The sequence below is a fragment of the Bos javanicus genome, chromosome 10, assembly GCF_032452875.1.
Source record: "Bos javanicus breed banteng chromosome 10, ARS-OSU_banteng_1.0, whole genome shotgun sequence".
Classification (NCBI taxonomy): Eukaryota; Metazoa; Chordata; class Mammalia; order Artiodactyla; family Bovidae; genus Bos; species Bos javanicus.
The window spans coordinates 31889126-31905127 of NC_083877.1; the positions used below are offsets into that span (position 1 = coordinate 31889126).

At 41.3% G+C, this 16002-nt stretch overlaps 1 protein-coding gene across 7 annotated transcripts in view; it reads left to right on the forward strand.

Annotated features, from left to right (window-relative positions):
• Positions 1–7320: 7320 nt before the first annotated feature.
• Positions 7321–16002, forward strand: part of CDIN1 (CDAN1 interacting nuclease 1) — a 235312-nt gene continuing 226630 nt past the window's right edge. For 3 of the 7 annotated variants that reach the window (XM_061430702.1, XM_061430698.1, XM_061430699.1), the window contains exon 1: positions 7321–8129. In XM_061430702.1, the coding sequence (XP_061286686.1) occupies positions 8029–8129 (101 nt within the window). In that variant the 5' untranslated portion in view covers positions 7321–8028. The remainder of the gene's footprint in view (positions 8130–16002) is intronic. The other 4 variants (XM_061430701.1, XM_061430700.1, XM_061430697.1 and 1 more) reach the window with 4 other exon arrangements.

The window sequence follows — 16002 nt, forward strand, 5'->3', positions numbered from 1 at the left end:
ATTCATATTATGATTTTTAAGTTTTAATCTTTACAAATAGCTCATGTTGTTTTGTAAAACTAGAGGTGTGTGTGTGTTTGTGCACGTGCATGCATGGAGAGCTTAACCGTTTCTCAAGAAACCACCTCTGTTACTCACTGCCCAAACCATTACCTTAAAGCCCTTCTCATCTCTGCACCAATTTAAACCTTTTAGTGTTGTTGGAAAGTGAAATGGAAACCCAGACTCTCCTGGCATGAGGACTGACACCTAGCGTGTCTGTCCTCTGGGCAATGTAAAGCATTTATACCCTGCGTTGAGTCTGTAATGAATCTGCATGTTCAGATAGAACTAGTAGCCATCTTAAAAAAATGCATGCTAGCTCCTGTGTCTGTGTGTTGACTGATAGAACAACTGTGTGGTAGGAGGTTCACTGACATGATTGCAATCAGAGGTCTGTGAATGGAATGCCCAGGAAAGGTGTCCATCAGTCACAGAAATCTCTGCCTTGTTCCAGAAGGTCTATGACATCATTCCCACATTGTCTGAATCTTAACCTGTTGCTGGCACCAGAGGATGGCCCAGCCTCATGCTGGCTATGCTCAGGACCTCGTTCAAGGACTGGTCTTCTGAGAATTTACCGCCTGACTCCAGCAACCTACTGCTCCACTCTTAGTCTAAACTAGGGTCAAAACCGTCAAGTATTGATAAGAGTATCTTTGGCTCATGGTATAACATAAAGTGAATGGAGTGGGACTCAAACTGTAAACACAGTTTGCTTTTATCTATGAAAAGAACAAACCTGGTAGAAAAATGACCGGAAGGAATAATGCCAACATGGTTACAATGGTGGCTTCCACGTGATGGGACTATGGATTTGCAGGATCTGATCTTGTGTCATTGGCTACAAGGAGTCTATGTTCTCTCATGATCATGAGAAAAAAATTAAGTATAAAAATAAAGATGTATTTTTATAGCCTCACATCTAAAAGTTAAATCAAACAGAACTGGTTGACATTGCAAGCCATTTTATGTCTCAGTTTCTCCATATGCCAAATGGGTATAATAATGCTAGTTATAGATTCTGTGATGGTGATTCATTGGATAACTATGTAATATGGTTTCATTTTCTCAAAATAAAGGAGACTATTCTTATTAGAATAATCTCTATACTTATCTTGGAAGGAACTCCTTCCTTTAACTCTCCTTCTATCAATCATGGAAAGAAAGAAGGTTATAAATCTGGACTGGCATCTTGCCTGCTCTTTTCAAACTCTAACCCAGTGGGATGGCAAAGAGAGTAATTTTTTAAATGAAGAGACTTAGAGCTAATCTCCATCTGACATGTGCTTCCAACTTGAGCTTACATTGAAAGAAGTGCTTATTAAGGACAGGCCTGATTCCTTGTCTCTCATTGCTTTTTCTCTCCAGTAGAAACCTTCTACTCTAGTTCCTATCAATTCCTGAATTTGTAAACGTGTGAAAACCCTCAGAACATGATGTATCCTTACAGAATGGTCTGTGGGACAAGAAGAGTGATTGACAACTGCAGAAATCACATCTGAGGTTTAGTCCTGCAGGAAAAGGGAATACAAATTGCCTGCAAATTATCCACAAGTCCCAGATGAGCCTGAGGAGAAAATTTAAGAGGCTTCAGTCTTTCTTCAGCAAACATGTTCCTGTGTCTCCTTTTGCTATAACACACAGACACCCAGGAGAAATTGTCCCTGAAAATACTACTTTTGTTTCTAATCCTTGTCAAATGTGGTAACAAGAAACGTGTAAATGCCAATTAATAGTCTTTATCATGTGCCAATAGTGCTCTATGTGTAGTTCTGAATTGAAGACGTATATGAGCTCTGATTGATGGGTTTATAATATAAAGAACAAATTAGGCTTTATGCTATAAAAACACATGGTGTTAACTTTATAGGATATGTACGAAGTAGCCGGTAAGAATTTGCACTGCTGATTTTAATGAATACACATCACTTAGAAGACTTAAATATAGTAGAGTAAAGGCAAAAATAATGATGACTGTACTTAGAAGTCTAAAGAAACAGGTTAAACTGCTCTTCTAGCTAAGAATACATGGAAGTATGATGTCCTAGGCTTTACACATACCTGGCTTACACTCTGGACTTTTAAAGGTACTGCTGCTGCTGCTGCTAAGTTGCTTCAGTCGTGTCCGACTCTGTGCGACCCCATAGACGGCAGCCCACCAGGCTACCCTGTCCCTGGGATTCTCCAGGCAAGAACTCTCGAGTGGGTTGCCTTTTCCTTCTCCAATGCATGAAAGTGAAAAAATAAAGTGAAGTCGCTCAGTCGTGTCCGACTCCTAGTGACCCCATGGACGGCAGCCCACCAGGCCCCTCCGTCCATAGGATTTTCCAGGCAAGAGTACTGGAGTGGGGTGCCATTGCCTTCTCCGTCTAAAGGTACTGGCACAGTTCTAATCACAATGCGATCAGCAAACCAGTGCTGATCCTCAAACCTTTTCTTACATGTCTTGATATGACAACTACAGAAACTGAACTTTTTGTATTGATCTGACAGTAATTACATGTCTGTTGAATCTCATAGTAACAAATTGGGGACTTCCATTTACATTTTTGTCTCTTTAAATTTTATTTTTAAAGTAATTCAGTTTTTTACCTTGTTTTACAGAAGTATTTTGGAGAAGGCAATGGCACCCCACTCCAGTACTCTTGCCTGGAGAGTCCCATGGATGGAGGAGCCTGGTGGGCTGTAGTCCATGTGGTCGCTAAGAGTCGGAAATGACTGAGCGATTTCACTTTCACTTTTCACTTTCCTACATTGGAGAAGGAAATGGCAGCCCACTCCAGTGTTCTTGCCTGGAGAATCCCAGGGACGGGGAGCCTGGTGGGCTGCCGTCTATGGGGTTGCACAGAGTCGGACACGACTGAAGCGACTTAGCAGCAGCAGCAGCAGCACAGAACTATTTGTCTATGAAAAATTTGGGGAAAACTGGGCCCTCAACACAGATACGGTGAGAAACACTATTCTAGAATGTCATAAAGCATTTGATGAGTTACACAGAAACCACCTCTGTAAGCCTAAGGCTTCTCACCTATAAATAGGATTTAATGATAGCACTTACCTCTTGAGGCTGGATTTGAGAATGAAGTGAAAATAGGTATATGTAAGGTACTTAATGCGATGCCTACCCTTGGTAAGTACCCCCCACAACACTGGCTCTTGGCATTATTGAGTAAGACAGACCTGGGATGTGCCCTTCTAAGTTGCGTGCACATGGGGCACAGTCTTAGTTTTGTAATAGGTCATTGGGGAATAACCCCTTCAACATGGAACCTGTCTCTGGAATCCGGCCACTTCATCTGACAGGCTAGGAGTTCATTCATCTTTGACTTGCACGAGCAATCAATATGTGATTTTGGTCTTAGGATTATTTGGTGTAACTGCTCCATCATCATGGTGTGATATGTCTTTCTTTATGTTTCCTTTGGTTTTCCTCAATTCCTTAAATTGAGTGATTGCTCCAACCCTCAATAACTGCATTATTCTGATCTTTATTGTTTAGTAAATATCTGTATTATTTAGGGACTATGATAAAATGGGGCTTCCCTGGTGATTCAGACGGTAAAGAATCTGCCTGCAATGTGGGAGACTGGGGTTCAATCCCTGCCTGGGTCAGGAAGATCCCCTGAAGAAGAGAATGGTTACCCCCTCCAGTATTCTTGCCTACAGAATTCCATGGACAGAGGGGCCTGGAGGGCTATAGAACATGGGGTCACAAAGAGTCAGACACAACTGAGCAGCTCTCTCTCTCTCTCTCTCTCACACACACACACACACACACAAGATAAAATGGCTTGGTGGCAAGTATAAAGATGGAAACTTTTGTTTCAAAAGATGCATCACTTTAGATGGTACTTCATAAGGCAAAGACAAAAATATATGCTGTCTCTTCTAGTCAAAGAGGCCAGACAATTTTTTTAAAGTGTGTCTAAATGTCAATATTGAAGGTCACTGCCTCTTCAGCAGGCATTGGTTGTGGCCAAAGAAAGTAGCTGGTTATTTCAAAGCATAAATGATTAATTGAGGATAACTCAACCAAAAAGGTTTTCATTTTTGAATTCTAGTACAATATGATGGAGAAAATGAGGTTTTATAGTTGGACTAACTTGGGTCCAAATCATAGTTTTGCAACTTAACTAGACACATTAGGCAAGTCCTTTACTCTCTTTGACCCTCAGTTTCCTAAACTATAAATCAGGGGCTAATGGGACAATGTTTGAGCAGACTAGGTGCTTAAATAATAAGTGCCTTCTTTATTTAGTTAGTAAACTTCAATAATTTTTCTTTAAAGTAATCAGTGAGATGATTTTAACAAGGTTCCATGAATAGAATCTGGTTTTAAAATATAATAAATATGATATAATAAATATCAGTATTTACTTTTAAAAACATGCATTAGATTTGGCAGATTCAACAACAGACTGTTTAAAAACGTGTCTCTTTCCAAGGTGAAGCTTCATTAATTCGTTTGCACTCTGCCTAGAACTCCTTGCTCCAGCCAGAATAACTTTTCCATGCGCGTGACTTGGCTCATTCTTATTTTTAGTCCATTGTGTTTTGCACTCTTCTTGAAATGACCTTCTGTCACCTCCCTGGCAAACCCCACACTCCTTTAAAATTCTTCATTATTCACATGGTCCTGAATTGGCAGAAGGAAATCTGGTCAAGCTATTGACTCAGTTCCATCTTCCAGAGAGCTGTATTAGTCCTCATTTTGACATATTTTCTTATGATTTCCTACACTTTTTTAATATTTGTAGATGCTTTCTCCCTATCAGAACTATAAAGTTCCATTTCTTAGGGTTATACGGAGGACATTCAAGATCAGAGAGGTTGTCACTTGCTCAAGGTCACACAATTTATGGCTGATTTTAAACAGGTAGCCAGTTCTTTGGGTTTTTCATTTGGTTTTGTTTTCATTTCATGACCCTACTTTACATAGTAGAAAATGGTTGGTATTAGCGACAGACTGACTGAGAAACAGTGGGGCAACTCCAGGCATGGAGACTACTCTAGAAGGAGTAAGAGCAGATGGGGGGCACAGAATGGATTTCAAGAGATGGGGCAAAAGAGGGAGAAAATGTGTCTCAAAGAAATAATTGGCTTCCTCCAACTAGCTCACATTGAAAGAAAATAAGAAACACCTACATGGCAACCATCACATTTCTGCTTTGCTTCTATTTTGTGCTTAATAAACAACACTACTGTCATTGCCAACGAAAACAGTAACATCACTGTGCTTTTCCCCTGGCGCTAACTCTAAACAATCTACTGGATTTGGGTCAAAATTCTAAACTGCCAGCATGTTAAAAATAAAAACAGAAAAACAAACCTGGCCTTTTCCTTTAGGGTTGTGAGGGTGCGTGCAGGACAAGAGCCAGAGAGAAGAGTTACTATAAAAAATAATCCAGTGCAAACATCCTTGAACTGATGTTTTCCATAAAAATCTGTTGGCTGTGAATTGAAGAGTGAAGTGGGGAAGGAGAAAGGAATGGGGGATCAAGTGGTGTCTGCTTATCGTCAGCTAGCTTTCATGTAAGAGTCATGGCAGGGTCAGCAACAGACTAGCCAGGTGGCAACTCCAGGCCATGCTGCCATAAATAAATAGTTATGTACTAATGTCACACAACCAGAGCTAGATGCAAAGCATATGGGAAGGAAACATTCTGATGTAAATATTCAAAAGAATCTATGGTTGCTGAATTCAGGATCCACTGTTGATATGAGACTTTGAGACGCCTGGCAAAATAAAGTGATGAAGCTTTTCTAAAACTTGGACTAAAAGATTCTTTGAAATATTCATTGTCTCCTTTCAAAAAAAAAAAAAAATACCCCTTAACCTTTGGCCTAAGAGAGTGTGACTTTTTTTTTCCCTTTCTTTCTTTGGTGTAGTAATTAAGCATTACTGAGAGTTGGCATGAGCACAGAACCTGGAACCAAATTTCAGGAGTTTAAATTACCCCTGCTGCTTGCTCGTTCTCATGACGTCTGGGAGGTTACTTACCCTTTTCATGCCTCAGTTTATTCACCCTGCACGAAAGGGAGGAGGAGAAGAGGAAGACGGCAATAGTATCTGCCTCCTAGGAAATTACAGGGATCAAATGAGTCAAAGTGTGAGGAGCAAACACCACCTGGTAAATGCCCTGACCTATTAACGTCAAGTAGTCTTATACAATGAGTAGACTCATTGGAAAAGACCCTGATGCTGGGAAAGATGGAAGGCAGGAGAAGGGGACGACCGAGGACAAGATGGTTGGATGGCATCACCAACTTAATGCACATGAGTTTGAGCAAGGTCTGGGAGATGGTGAAGGACAGGGAAGCCTGGTGTGCTGCAGCCCATGGGGTCACAAAGAGTTGGACATGACTAAGCCGGCGATGGCACCCCACTCCAGTACCCTTGCCTGGAAAATCCCATGGACAGAGGAGCCTGGTAGGCTGCAGTCCATGGGGTCGCTAAGAGTCGGACACGACTGAGCGACTTCACTTTCACTTTTCATTTCCATGCATTGGAGAAGGAAATGGCAACCCGCTCCAGTGTTCTTGCCTGGAGAATCCCAGGGACGGGGGAGCCTGATGGGCTGCCATCTATGGGGGTCTCACAGAGTCAGACACGACTGAAGTGACTTAGCAGTAGCAGCAAGCTGCTGAACAACTATTCATCTTCCATAGACTATCTGCTGGAAGCTAAGGAATCCATTCACTGTACTATCTTATTTAATCTTACAAATAACCCCATGAATTAAAAATCAGTTTTACAGACAAAGGAATTGAGGCTTAGTCAGGGTAAAGAATTTATCTAAGGAGGCATATCTAAGCTAAACTTCTAACCCAGGTCTTATTCCAGATTTAAAAATGGACAACAACAACAACAAAATAACCATTTACACATTCTATAATATCTAAACACTTTGTCATATAAAATGTTAAAATTTGAAAACAAACATAACACATGACCTTCTAAGAACCAAGTAGATTTATTTATTTTAAATGGATTAGAGGGGCTAATGTCCTAATCAATGGCCTCGGGCAAGCTGAGATCCACCCCATAACACATACACAAAACAGATAAATTCTTCCACTGACTTATTTCTCCAAATATTTACTGAACGCCTACTATTTTTTGAGAACTGGGAATTCGCAAATGAATAAGAAATTATTTCAGTTCTTGAGCACCTAATTGTGAGGAATGAATGTCATATTCTTTACTGCAGTCATTCTTTACTCTTTGATGATGTGGGTTTTGTTTTCTAGCCTTTTTCCCAGCAAAGAGGGAGTGTTCCTCGTGAGCTGCACAAGTTTTTTTACTTCCCTCAACACAAGCCAAGCTGTTAAGTCTATGACGATCTCAGTGGGTTGGTTTGCGGTTTTACAGCTTCTCCTCTCAGGCTTCCAGGACGCAAAGAGTCCTTCGCTGAGAGAAGGCGTGTTTCTTTGCAGGCCTGTCTCCGATTGGACCTGCGGTTAAACGTGCGCGTTTGGAAGCGTTGGATGCGTGTTCAAATCGCGCGCCCTGGCAGACGTTTTTCCGGACTCATGTGAGCCCTGCTGCCTGATCAATGCGCCAGGACTCCCTGGCTTCTGGCAACAGGGAAGGTATTAAAGCCAAGAGCCTCCCACGTTAATCCCAGGTGGGCCATGCCCAGGGACCTCCCCTTAGAGATTTAGGCGCCACCTCTGCCTGCGGCCGTTATTTCCTGGTTGGCTTGCCCTTAACTGACATGGCGGCTAGCTGCCTTCGGCTGGGCTCACTGCGGCTGCTCAGAAAGCCGAGAAAGGGCAGTCTGTCCACAGCCCGCCTCCCGCCGCGGAGGTGCCTGGTGAAGTCTAGGCTTGTGCACCCAGGGGTGCAGGGGGTTAGGGGCCCAGGAAGTCGGGGACACAGCGCTGTGCTGCTGTGTACGCACCCTCGTCTGTCAACAGCAAGACTGCTCGAGACAAGGGTGTTCTTTTTACTTTCCCTTATCATCTCCCTGTCCCTGGCCCAACATGATACTGACCAAAGCCCAGTACGACGAGATAGCCCAGTGCCTAGTGTCTGTGCCGCCTACCAGGCAGAGCCTGAGGAAGCTGAAGCAGAGGTTCCCCAGGTAAGTGCCCATCTCGCCCCTCACAGAGCCCTTTTGCCTGCAGCAGCTGTGCCTGGCAGCCCAGCCGGTGCTTAGGAACCACGTGTCACACATAACTGGGGAGGAACACGAGTGTCAGTTGTTAGGCGATCAGGGATTCAAAAAGGTTTCTTCTTTGACCAGCCTTATAGGAGAGTCTTAATGGATGAATCCCAGGCAGCCTTCCAAGGCCATGCAATTAAGTTCAAATCAACAAATGTTGGTTGAAAACTTGGATTTTGCTAGTTGATGGGTGCACATAAGTAGGTGCTGCATAAATTTGTTATTGTTGTTCAGTTGCTAAGTCGTGACCTACTCTTTGCAACCCCATGGACTGTGTAGCCTGCCAGGTTCCTCTGTCCATGGAATTCTCCAGGCAAGAGTACTTGAGTGGGTTGTTATTTCCTTCTCCAGTGGATCTTCCCCTCCCAGGGATCGAACTGCATCTCCTGCATTGGCAGGCAGATTCTTTACCCTTGATCCACCAGGGAGGCCTCCTTGCTTTAATGTCTAGTGACAAATTGAATTGACAGATTCTAGGAATGAATGACAGGTGGCAGGGCTCTCTCAAAGTGGAAATATGAATTGTAGATTCAAAAGATGAAAATGGAGGACACTTTTAATTGGCCTCTTGAAACAAGTACAAGCCTAAAGGGGAGTCTTCTGGTTGACTGTGGCTCTCTGCTGCGACAAAGTGACCTCAAGTGTTCCAAGCCAGTCAGAGACTGGTACCCTACGGATTCTACTGTTGCGTCAAGCAACCATATGGATGCACAGATGGGGGATGGCAGAGGACGAGAGAGGGGATAACAGAGGATGAGATGGTTGAATGGCATCACCAATTCAATGGACATGAGTTTGAGCAAGTTCCAGGAGATGGTGAAGGACAGGGAAGCCTGGTGTGCTGCAGTCCGTGGGGTTGCAAAGAGTCGGACACGACTGAGCGACTGAACAGTAACAACAACATTGGATACACGTTTCAGGTGTATTTCATACTTCCTTTCTCCCTGCGCATGTCTTTTTTCCAATGATTTTTAGGCTTATCCAACTTTCTAAGAAGGGACTTTAGCAAATATATGTTATAGATTTCCTTATTTTAAAGACCTATAAACTGAGGCCCTGACATTAAAGAACCAATCCAGGACCAGAAGGGTACTTGTCCCATGTTTAAAGTATAGAGTGTTTGTTTACCTTTATTCTGTTTTAAAGCCAAATCCAAATTTATTCCATTTTACTCTGTGGCACTGAACACCATGAGCTTCCTTGTCTTTGACATCATCAAGGAAGTGTTTTCTAGCAGAGAGATTATTGGATAATTGGTATTAGTAATGTACAAATTTAAGGTCTTTTATGACTCAGTTTTTTCCTTGAAGGACTCAGTTTTCCTAACCTGTAGTATGAAGGGATCTCTTTTGAATATTATCCAGATTTAATTTATCCTTTTATAGTCTTTAAGATTCTTATCAGATTTGCTAACAAGGAACAAAATTGACAGAGTTAGAATGGATGAAGGCTGGTCAGGGAATAGATTTTTCTGGGCAATTTTAAGATACATCATGCACTTAGATAATTCTGCTCTTGTTAAGTACTTATATTAGCACTGTATTTTTGATTCTCTCTTTTCCTCTCTTCTCTTTCTGTTTGCCTCATTCTTTTCCTTTCTTTTCCATAGCAAATACCTTCTCTCCGTTAGAGGTAACCTCTTCTTACTTTTATTAAGATTTTATGTCTTTTTTTTTTAATTGGAATGTAATTGCTTTACAATGTTGTGTTTTTGCTGTATAAAAACATGAATCAACTATATGTGTATATATATAGCCTCTCTCCCATCCCCTCCCCCATCCTACCTGCCTATTCCTCACTGAGCACTGGGTTAGGCTCCCTGTGTTATACAGCAGCTTCCCACTGGCTATCTATTTTACACACGATAGTGTCTATGTCAGCACTCAGGTCAGTCGCTCAGTCATGTCCGACTCTTTGCGACCCCATGAATCGCAGCACGCCAGGCCTCCCTGTCCATCACCAACTCCCGGAGTTCACTCAGACTCACGTCCATCGAGGCAGTGATGCCATCCAGCCATCTCATCCTCAGCAGTACTCTGACATGAGATGGCTGGATGGCATCACGGACTACTCAGCACTCCAAGTCTGTTCTCTATGTCTGCGTCTCTCTTCCTGCCCTGCAGATTGGTTCATCAGTACCATTTTTCTAGATTCTACATGTGTGCATTAATGAAGTACACTTAGGAAAGACTCCCATTCCTTTGGGGCACCATGTGTCTTGCCTATTCTCATATGCGTTTTTTGAGATATGGCATCTGATATGTATCTCCAAATACTTTTGCTTCTTTCAAATACCATTTAGGGTATAACTAACTCTTCTTTTACTGGAAAGTTTATTGAGAGAGCTGTACTACCAGTCTGCAGAAGGAATTGAAGAGCAGCATGGGTAGGAGTTCCGTAAAGTGTGTAATTTGAGAGTTGGCCTCAGTTTGCACTATAGCACTGTTTTACTTTAGAAGTTGGATGCAAAGGACTTGAACAACCTTTAGATTTGACAGTTCATTTTACCTGAGGAGTAGTCAAGTAAGGACCTCAGAGATAATTTCTGGTGGTTCAAAGAAGTGACTTGTCAGAAAGCCTGGAGATATTAGATGGCTCAAAAGAGTCTAGAATACAGGTTTCATGACTTTCAGTTCAGAGTTCTATACTAAGCCACCTTAATTATTTTTAATATTAATAACAGCAGCAATAATTTTTTTGTGTAATGTTCACCTAAATTGAATTCTGAAAATAAAGTACTGAAATGCTTTTTAAAATTGCTGAAAATTTTTACTTTGCTGATTTTAAAAGTAGTACATGCTCAGTAAAGAAAATTTAAAAATATTCATAATCTTTCAGCTCTGAAAATTTGTTAATATATTTTTAAAATATTTCTAGTCTTTTTTCTCTGTGCAATACTTTCTCTGCTAATATAGTTTATAGGTCCTTTTTTTCACATTTAACATATTGTAAGCATTTCTCATCTTTAAAAAGTCCTTATAATTTATTTCAAATAACTAATAATATCCACATTCTAGATGTACTTGCTGGACATCAAGAGTTTTGTTTTTCTAATTTTCTGATATTATTTCTGTATTTATATCATGCCAAGACTGCTTGTTTTCCTGTTAATACTTTAGAATCTCAAGAATTGGGAACGACCATATCGGTTTTCAAACTTTTGGTCTCTTCAAACTCTAAAGAAGTACTGAGGACCCCAGAAAACTGTTTACATGGGATTTATCTGTTGATATTTACCAAAATGTAAATTAAACCTGAGAAATTTTAAAAATTGCTTATTTATGTTAAAGATTAATAACCATAATTTAAAAAAGCTAGTGAGAAAAATGGCCTCATTTTACACTTTTGCAAATCTCTTTAATACCTGTCTTAATAGAAACAAGATCTGTCTGCTTCGGCATTCAACTTGTGATATGCTATCTTGATTAAAGAATATGAAGACATTCTGGCCTTAGACAAAAATGTAATTGGAAAACTATTTTTGTTACTACATAATACCCAACAAGTGGTGTTTTTCTTAGAAGTTAATTGCAATGTGGAAAGTGAAACCATATTATAGAACTTTTTGGCCAGTCTTGAACTTAGAGTGGATCTTTCACCCATGCATAGTTCTTATCATCATGCACTGTTCATTTGCAAAATATTGGTTGTGAGTTATGCAAATCTTCTAAATGTTGTCATCATTACACAGCATCTAAAACAATCACATTTGTTAATATCCCCACTGATTTCATCAGAAAAGTCTGTAGGATTTGAAGCTGTAACACTTATGGTGATGGATGCACAGTTTTCCAATATTTGAGTTTCCCCTTGAAAGCTCAGTTTTTTCATTGGCAACAAACACTATTGGTTGTTTCTCTTGAAGTGACAGGCTCATGTTTATTTTTGAGAAAATGCCTGCCAGATACCCAAATGTGAATAATGGTAGTTTGTTCATCATTCATCCAAGAATAAATGGTGTTCCATGGAAAGGGCACCTAGTTCAGCTCTGAAACAGTCATACAGATGCTTCCCCTTCAGATAGTCATCATGCTTCGATATGCAGTAGACGTGCTTCTGGTTTACCTCTTATTTTGTTATACAGAATGTTAAGAGGATGTGTATCTAGAGTTGAGATCTAATAAAATTAATAAGTGAATCTTAAGATATTCTTATGTGAAACTGGCTTTCTTTCTTCCTGCAAGCATGAGACTCCTAGGCCAGTTGTGTCCAGCCTTGGTTTGTGCTCAGGAGCTGACAGTTTTGGCCACCATTCTTTTTGCACCATCAGTTCTAATGTCACACAGAAGAAAAGGCAAATCAAGTCTTACTGTTTCTGTAAAAATAGTTTTGACCTTGTAGACCTTTGAGAGGGACTCTAGGGGTCCATCAGCCTCACTTTAACAACCGTGAGCAGTTGACACGACTGAGCACTTCACTTTCACTTTTCACTTTCACGAATTGGAGAAGAAAATGGCAACCCACTCCAGTGTTCTTGCCTGGAGAATCCCAGGGATGGGGGAGCCTGGTGGGCTGCCGTCTATGCGGTCGCACAGAGTCGGACACAACTGAAGCGACTTAGCAGCAGCAGCAGCAGCAGCAGTTTCAAACTAATGCAGGTCAGGAAGCAACAGTTAGAACTGGACATGGAACAAGAGACTGGTTCCAAATAGGAAAAGGAGTACATCAAGGCTGTATAGTGTCACCCTGCTTATTTAACTTATATTCAGAGTACATCATGAGAAACTCTGGGCTGGAAGAAGGACAAGCTGGAATCAAGATTGCCGGGAGAAATATCAATAACCTCAGATATGCAGATGACTACCCTTATGGCAGAAAATGAAGAGGAACTCAAAAGCCTCTTGATGAAAGTGAAAGAGGAGAGTGAAAAAGTTGGCTTAAAGCTCAACATTCAGAAAACGAAGATCATGGCATCTGGTCCCATCACTTCATGGGAAATAGATGGGGAAACAGTGGAAACAGTGTCAGACTTTATTTTTGGGGGCTCCAAAATCACTGCAGATGGTGATGCCATGAAATTAAAAGACGCTTACTCCTTGGAAGGAAAATTATGACCAACCTAGATAGCATATTCAAAAGCAGAGACATTGCCAACAAAGGTCCGTCTAGTCAAGGCTATGGCTTTTCCAATGGTCACGTATGAATGTGAGAGTTGGACTGTGAAGAAGGCTGAGCGCTGAAGAATTGATGCTTTTGAACTATGGTGTTGGAGAAGACTTTTGAGAGTCCCTAGGACTGCAAGGAGATCCAACCAGTCAATCCTAAAGGAGATCAGTCCTGGGTGTTCTTTGGAAGGACTGATGCTAAAGCTGAAACTCCAATACTTTGGCCACCTCATGCGAAGAGTTGACTCATCGGAAAAGACCCTGATGCTGGGAGGGATTGGGGGCAGGAGGAGAAGGGGACGACAGAGGATGAGATGGCTGGATGACATCACCAACTTGATGGACGTGAGTTTGAGTGAACTCCGGGAGTTGGTGATGGACAGGGAGGCCTGGCATGCTGTGATTCATGGGGTCGCAGAGTCGGACACGACTGAGCGACTGAACTGAATTGACAGGGACTCTAGGGGCCCATCAGCCTCACTTTAACAACTGTTAGCAGTTTCAAACTAAAGGATATTTATATTTTGAAGGATTTTGATGTTTATTGACAAATTACTATCAAAAAGATAGTAGTTTTTGATCCATCCCTGGATCAGAAAGATTCCTTGGAGAAGGGAATGGCAACCCACTCCAGTACTCTTGCCTGGAAAATTTCATGGACGGAGGATCCTGGAGGGCTACAGTCCATGGCGTCACAAACAGTCAGACATGACTGAGCTACTAAGTCGCCTAGCTTCATTTGATGCTACTATTGGTTGGTTATAGTTGTCCTTTTCTGAAGACCCCCTTCCCCTTTCCTCCTTCCCCATGCATTTTAACCTGTCAACTTTTCCCATAGGAAATCTTGTATTTCATTCTTTTTGCTTCCTGTAACAATTTGTTCTTGGGAAATGACTGGGCTCTGCCTCTTTTTATCTGAGGCATAGTTGTTGTTGTTCAGTCACTCAGTATGACTCTTTGCAGCCTCAAGGACTGTAACCCGCCAGGCTCCCCTCTGTCCATGGGGTTTTCCAGGCAAGAATTCTGGAGCGGGTTGCTGTTTCCTTCTCCAGGGATCGAACCCACATCTTCTGCAGGTCTTCTGCATTGCCGGCCAATTCTTTACCTCTGAGCCACCAGGGAAGCCCATCTGTAAAAGGAGGAATAAAGCTCCACAGCTGGGAAGTAAGAGAACCAGGATTCAAACCCAGGCAGGGTCTCACTACAGATTCTTCCTCTCCCTCTTCAATTCCTTAAGGCTGCTGTGAGGATTAAGTGAAATGAGGCATGTGAAACAGAAACAGTTAGTATAGTATAGAGGTTCTATAAGTATTTAATAGGTGGTATGATTACTGTTATTATTAGAATTTAGTAAATGGCCTACAGTAGAAGAAATGTCTAGCTAGTAACTTTTGAAACATAGAAGATGCAAATTTGCTTTAATATGGATCAGTTGATGGTATGCCTTTGGACACATAGATTTGATCATTAGTTGAATATGGCTCATATATCAGAAACTTGCCTTATATCTTTTATAGCAATATGTAATACCATTAAAACAACAACAACAATAACAACTTTTAAACCTAGAGTCACTGACTTTTTTAGAATGATAGCAGCACATTGAAGGTATGGGCTTCCCTCCTGGCTCAGACTGTAAAGAATCTGCTTGTAATGTGGGAGACCTGCACTCAATTCCTGAGTTGGGAAGATCCCCTGAAGAAAGGAATGGCTACCCCTCCATTATTCTTGTCTAGAGAATTCCATAGACAGAGGAGCCTGGCAAGCTACAGTCCGTGTAGCTTTAATGTGACACCACTCATGGTGTCACAAAGAGTGGGACATGACTGAGTGATTTTCACTTTCACTTATTGAAAGTATAAGTGAAAACCAAGTACAGGGCTTGGTTTTGCTGAAATTGGAAGATTGTTTCTATTGACCTAGTTCTCTCAATTGAATTGAAAGTTGGTACTCAATTGGTGGTCAATTTTCTATACTTCTGATAATGTTACGGTGTACCTGGGTTCCAGAGTCATGAGTGAGAATAGCTCATAAAGGGAGAAAACGTCAGCCTTTTATTGAACTGGAAATTCTTTTAGTGTTTTTGCCAAGGAAATATAATTAATTTATATGACTTTCAAAAATAATACTTATATTTAGGAATATTTCTGTTTTGATCATTACTGCAAATTGAGAAAGAAATTGGCCTAAGAATATGATTATTTTATGTGTTTCCTTTAGTCATCTTTAAAAACATGCTTTTTTACTCTGTAAGATTTCAAGTTTTTATTTTGTTGCTGTATTTGTGAAAAAGTGAAAGTGAAAGTCACTCTGGACTGGGTAGCCTTTCCCTTCTCCAAGGGGATCTTCCCAACACGAGGATTGAACCCAAGGTCTCCTGCATTGCAGGTGGATTCTTTACCAGCTGAGCCACAAGGGAAGCCCAAGAATACTGGAGTGGGGGTAGCCTGTCCCTTCTCCAGCAGATCTTTCCGACCCAGGAATTGAACCGGGGTCTCCTGCATTGCAGGCGGATTCTTTACCAACTGATCTTTCAGGGAAAAAGACTCTTCTGGAAGCCTATTTTGTTAAGTATATGGCATCATCAGTTTCTGAAGAAGTGCTTAACTTTTATCAGGTATTTGTGCCACTTTACATGTGCATAGTTATAAAAGTGATATGAACTTGAATTCCTGCAAAGGAGTATT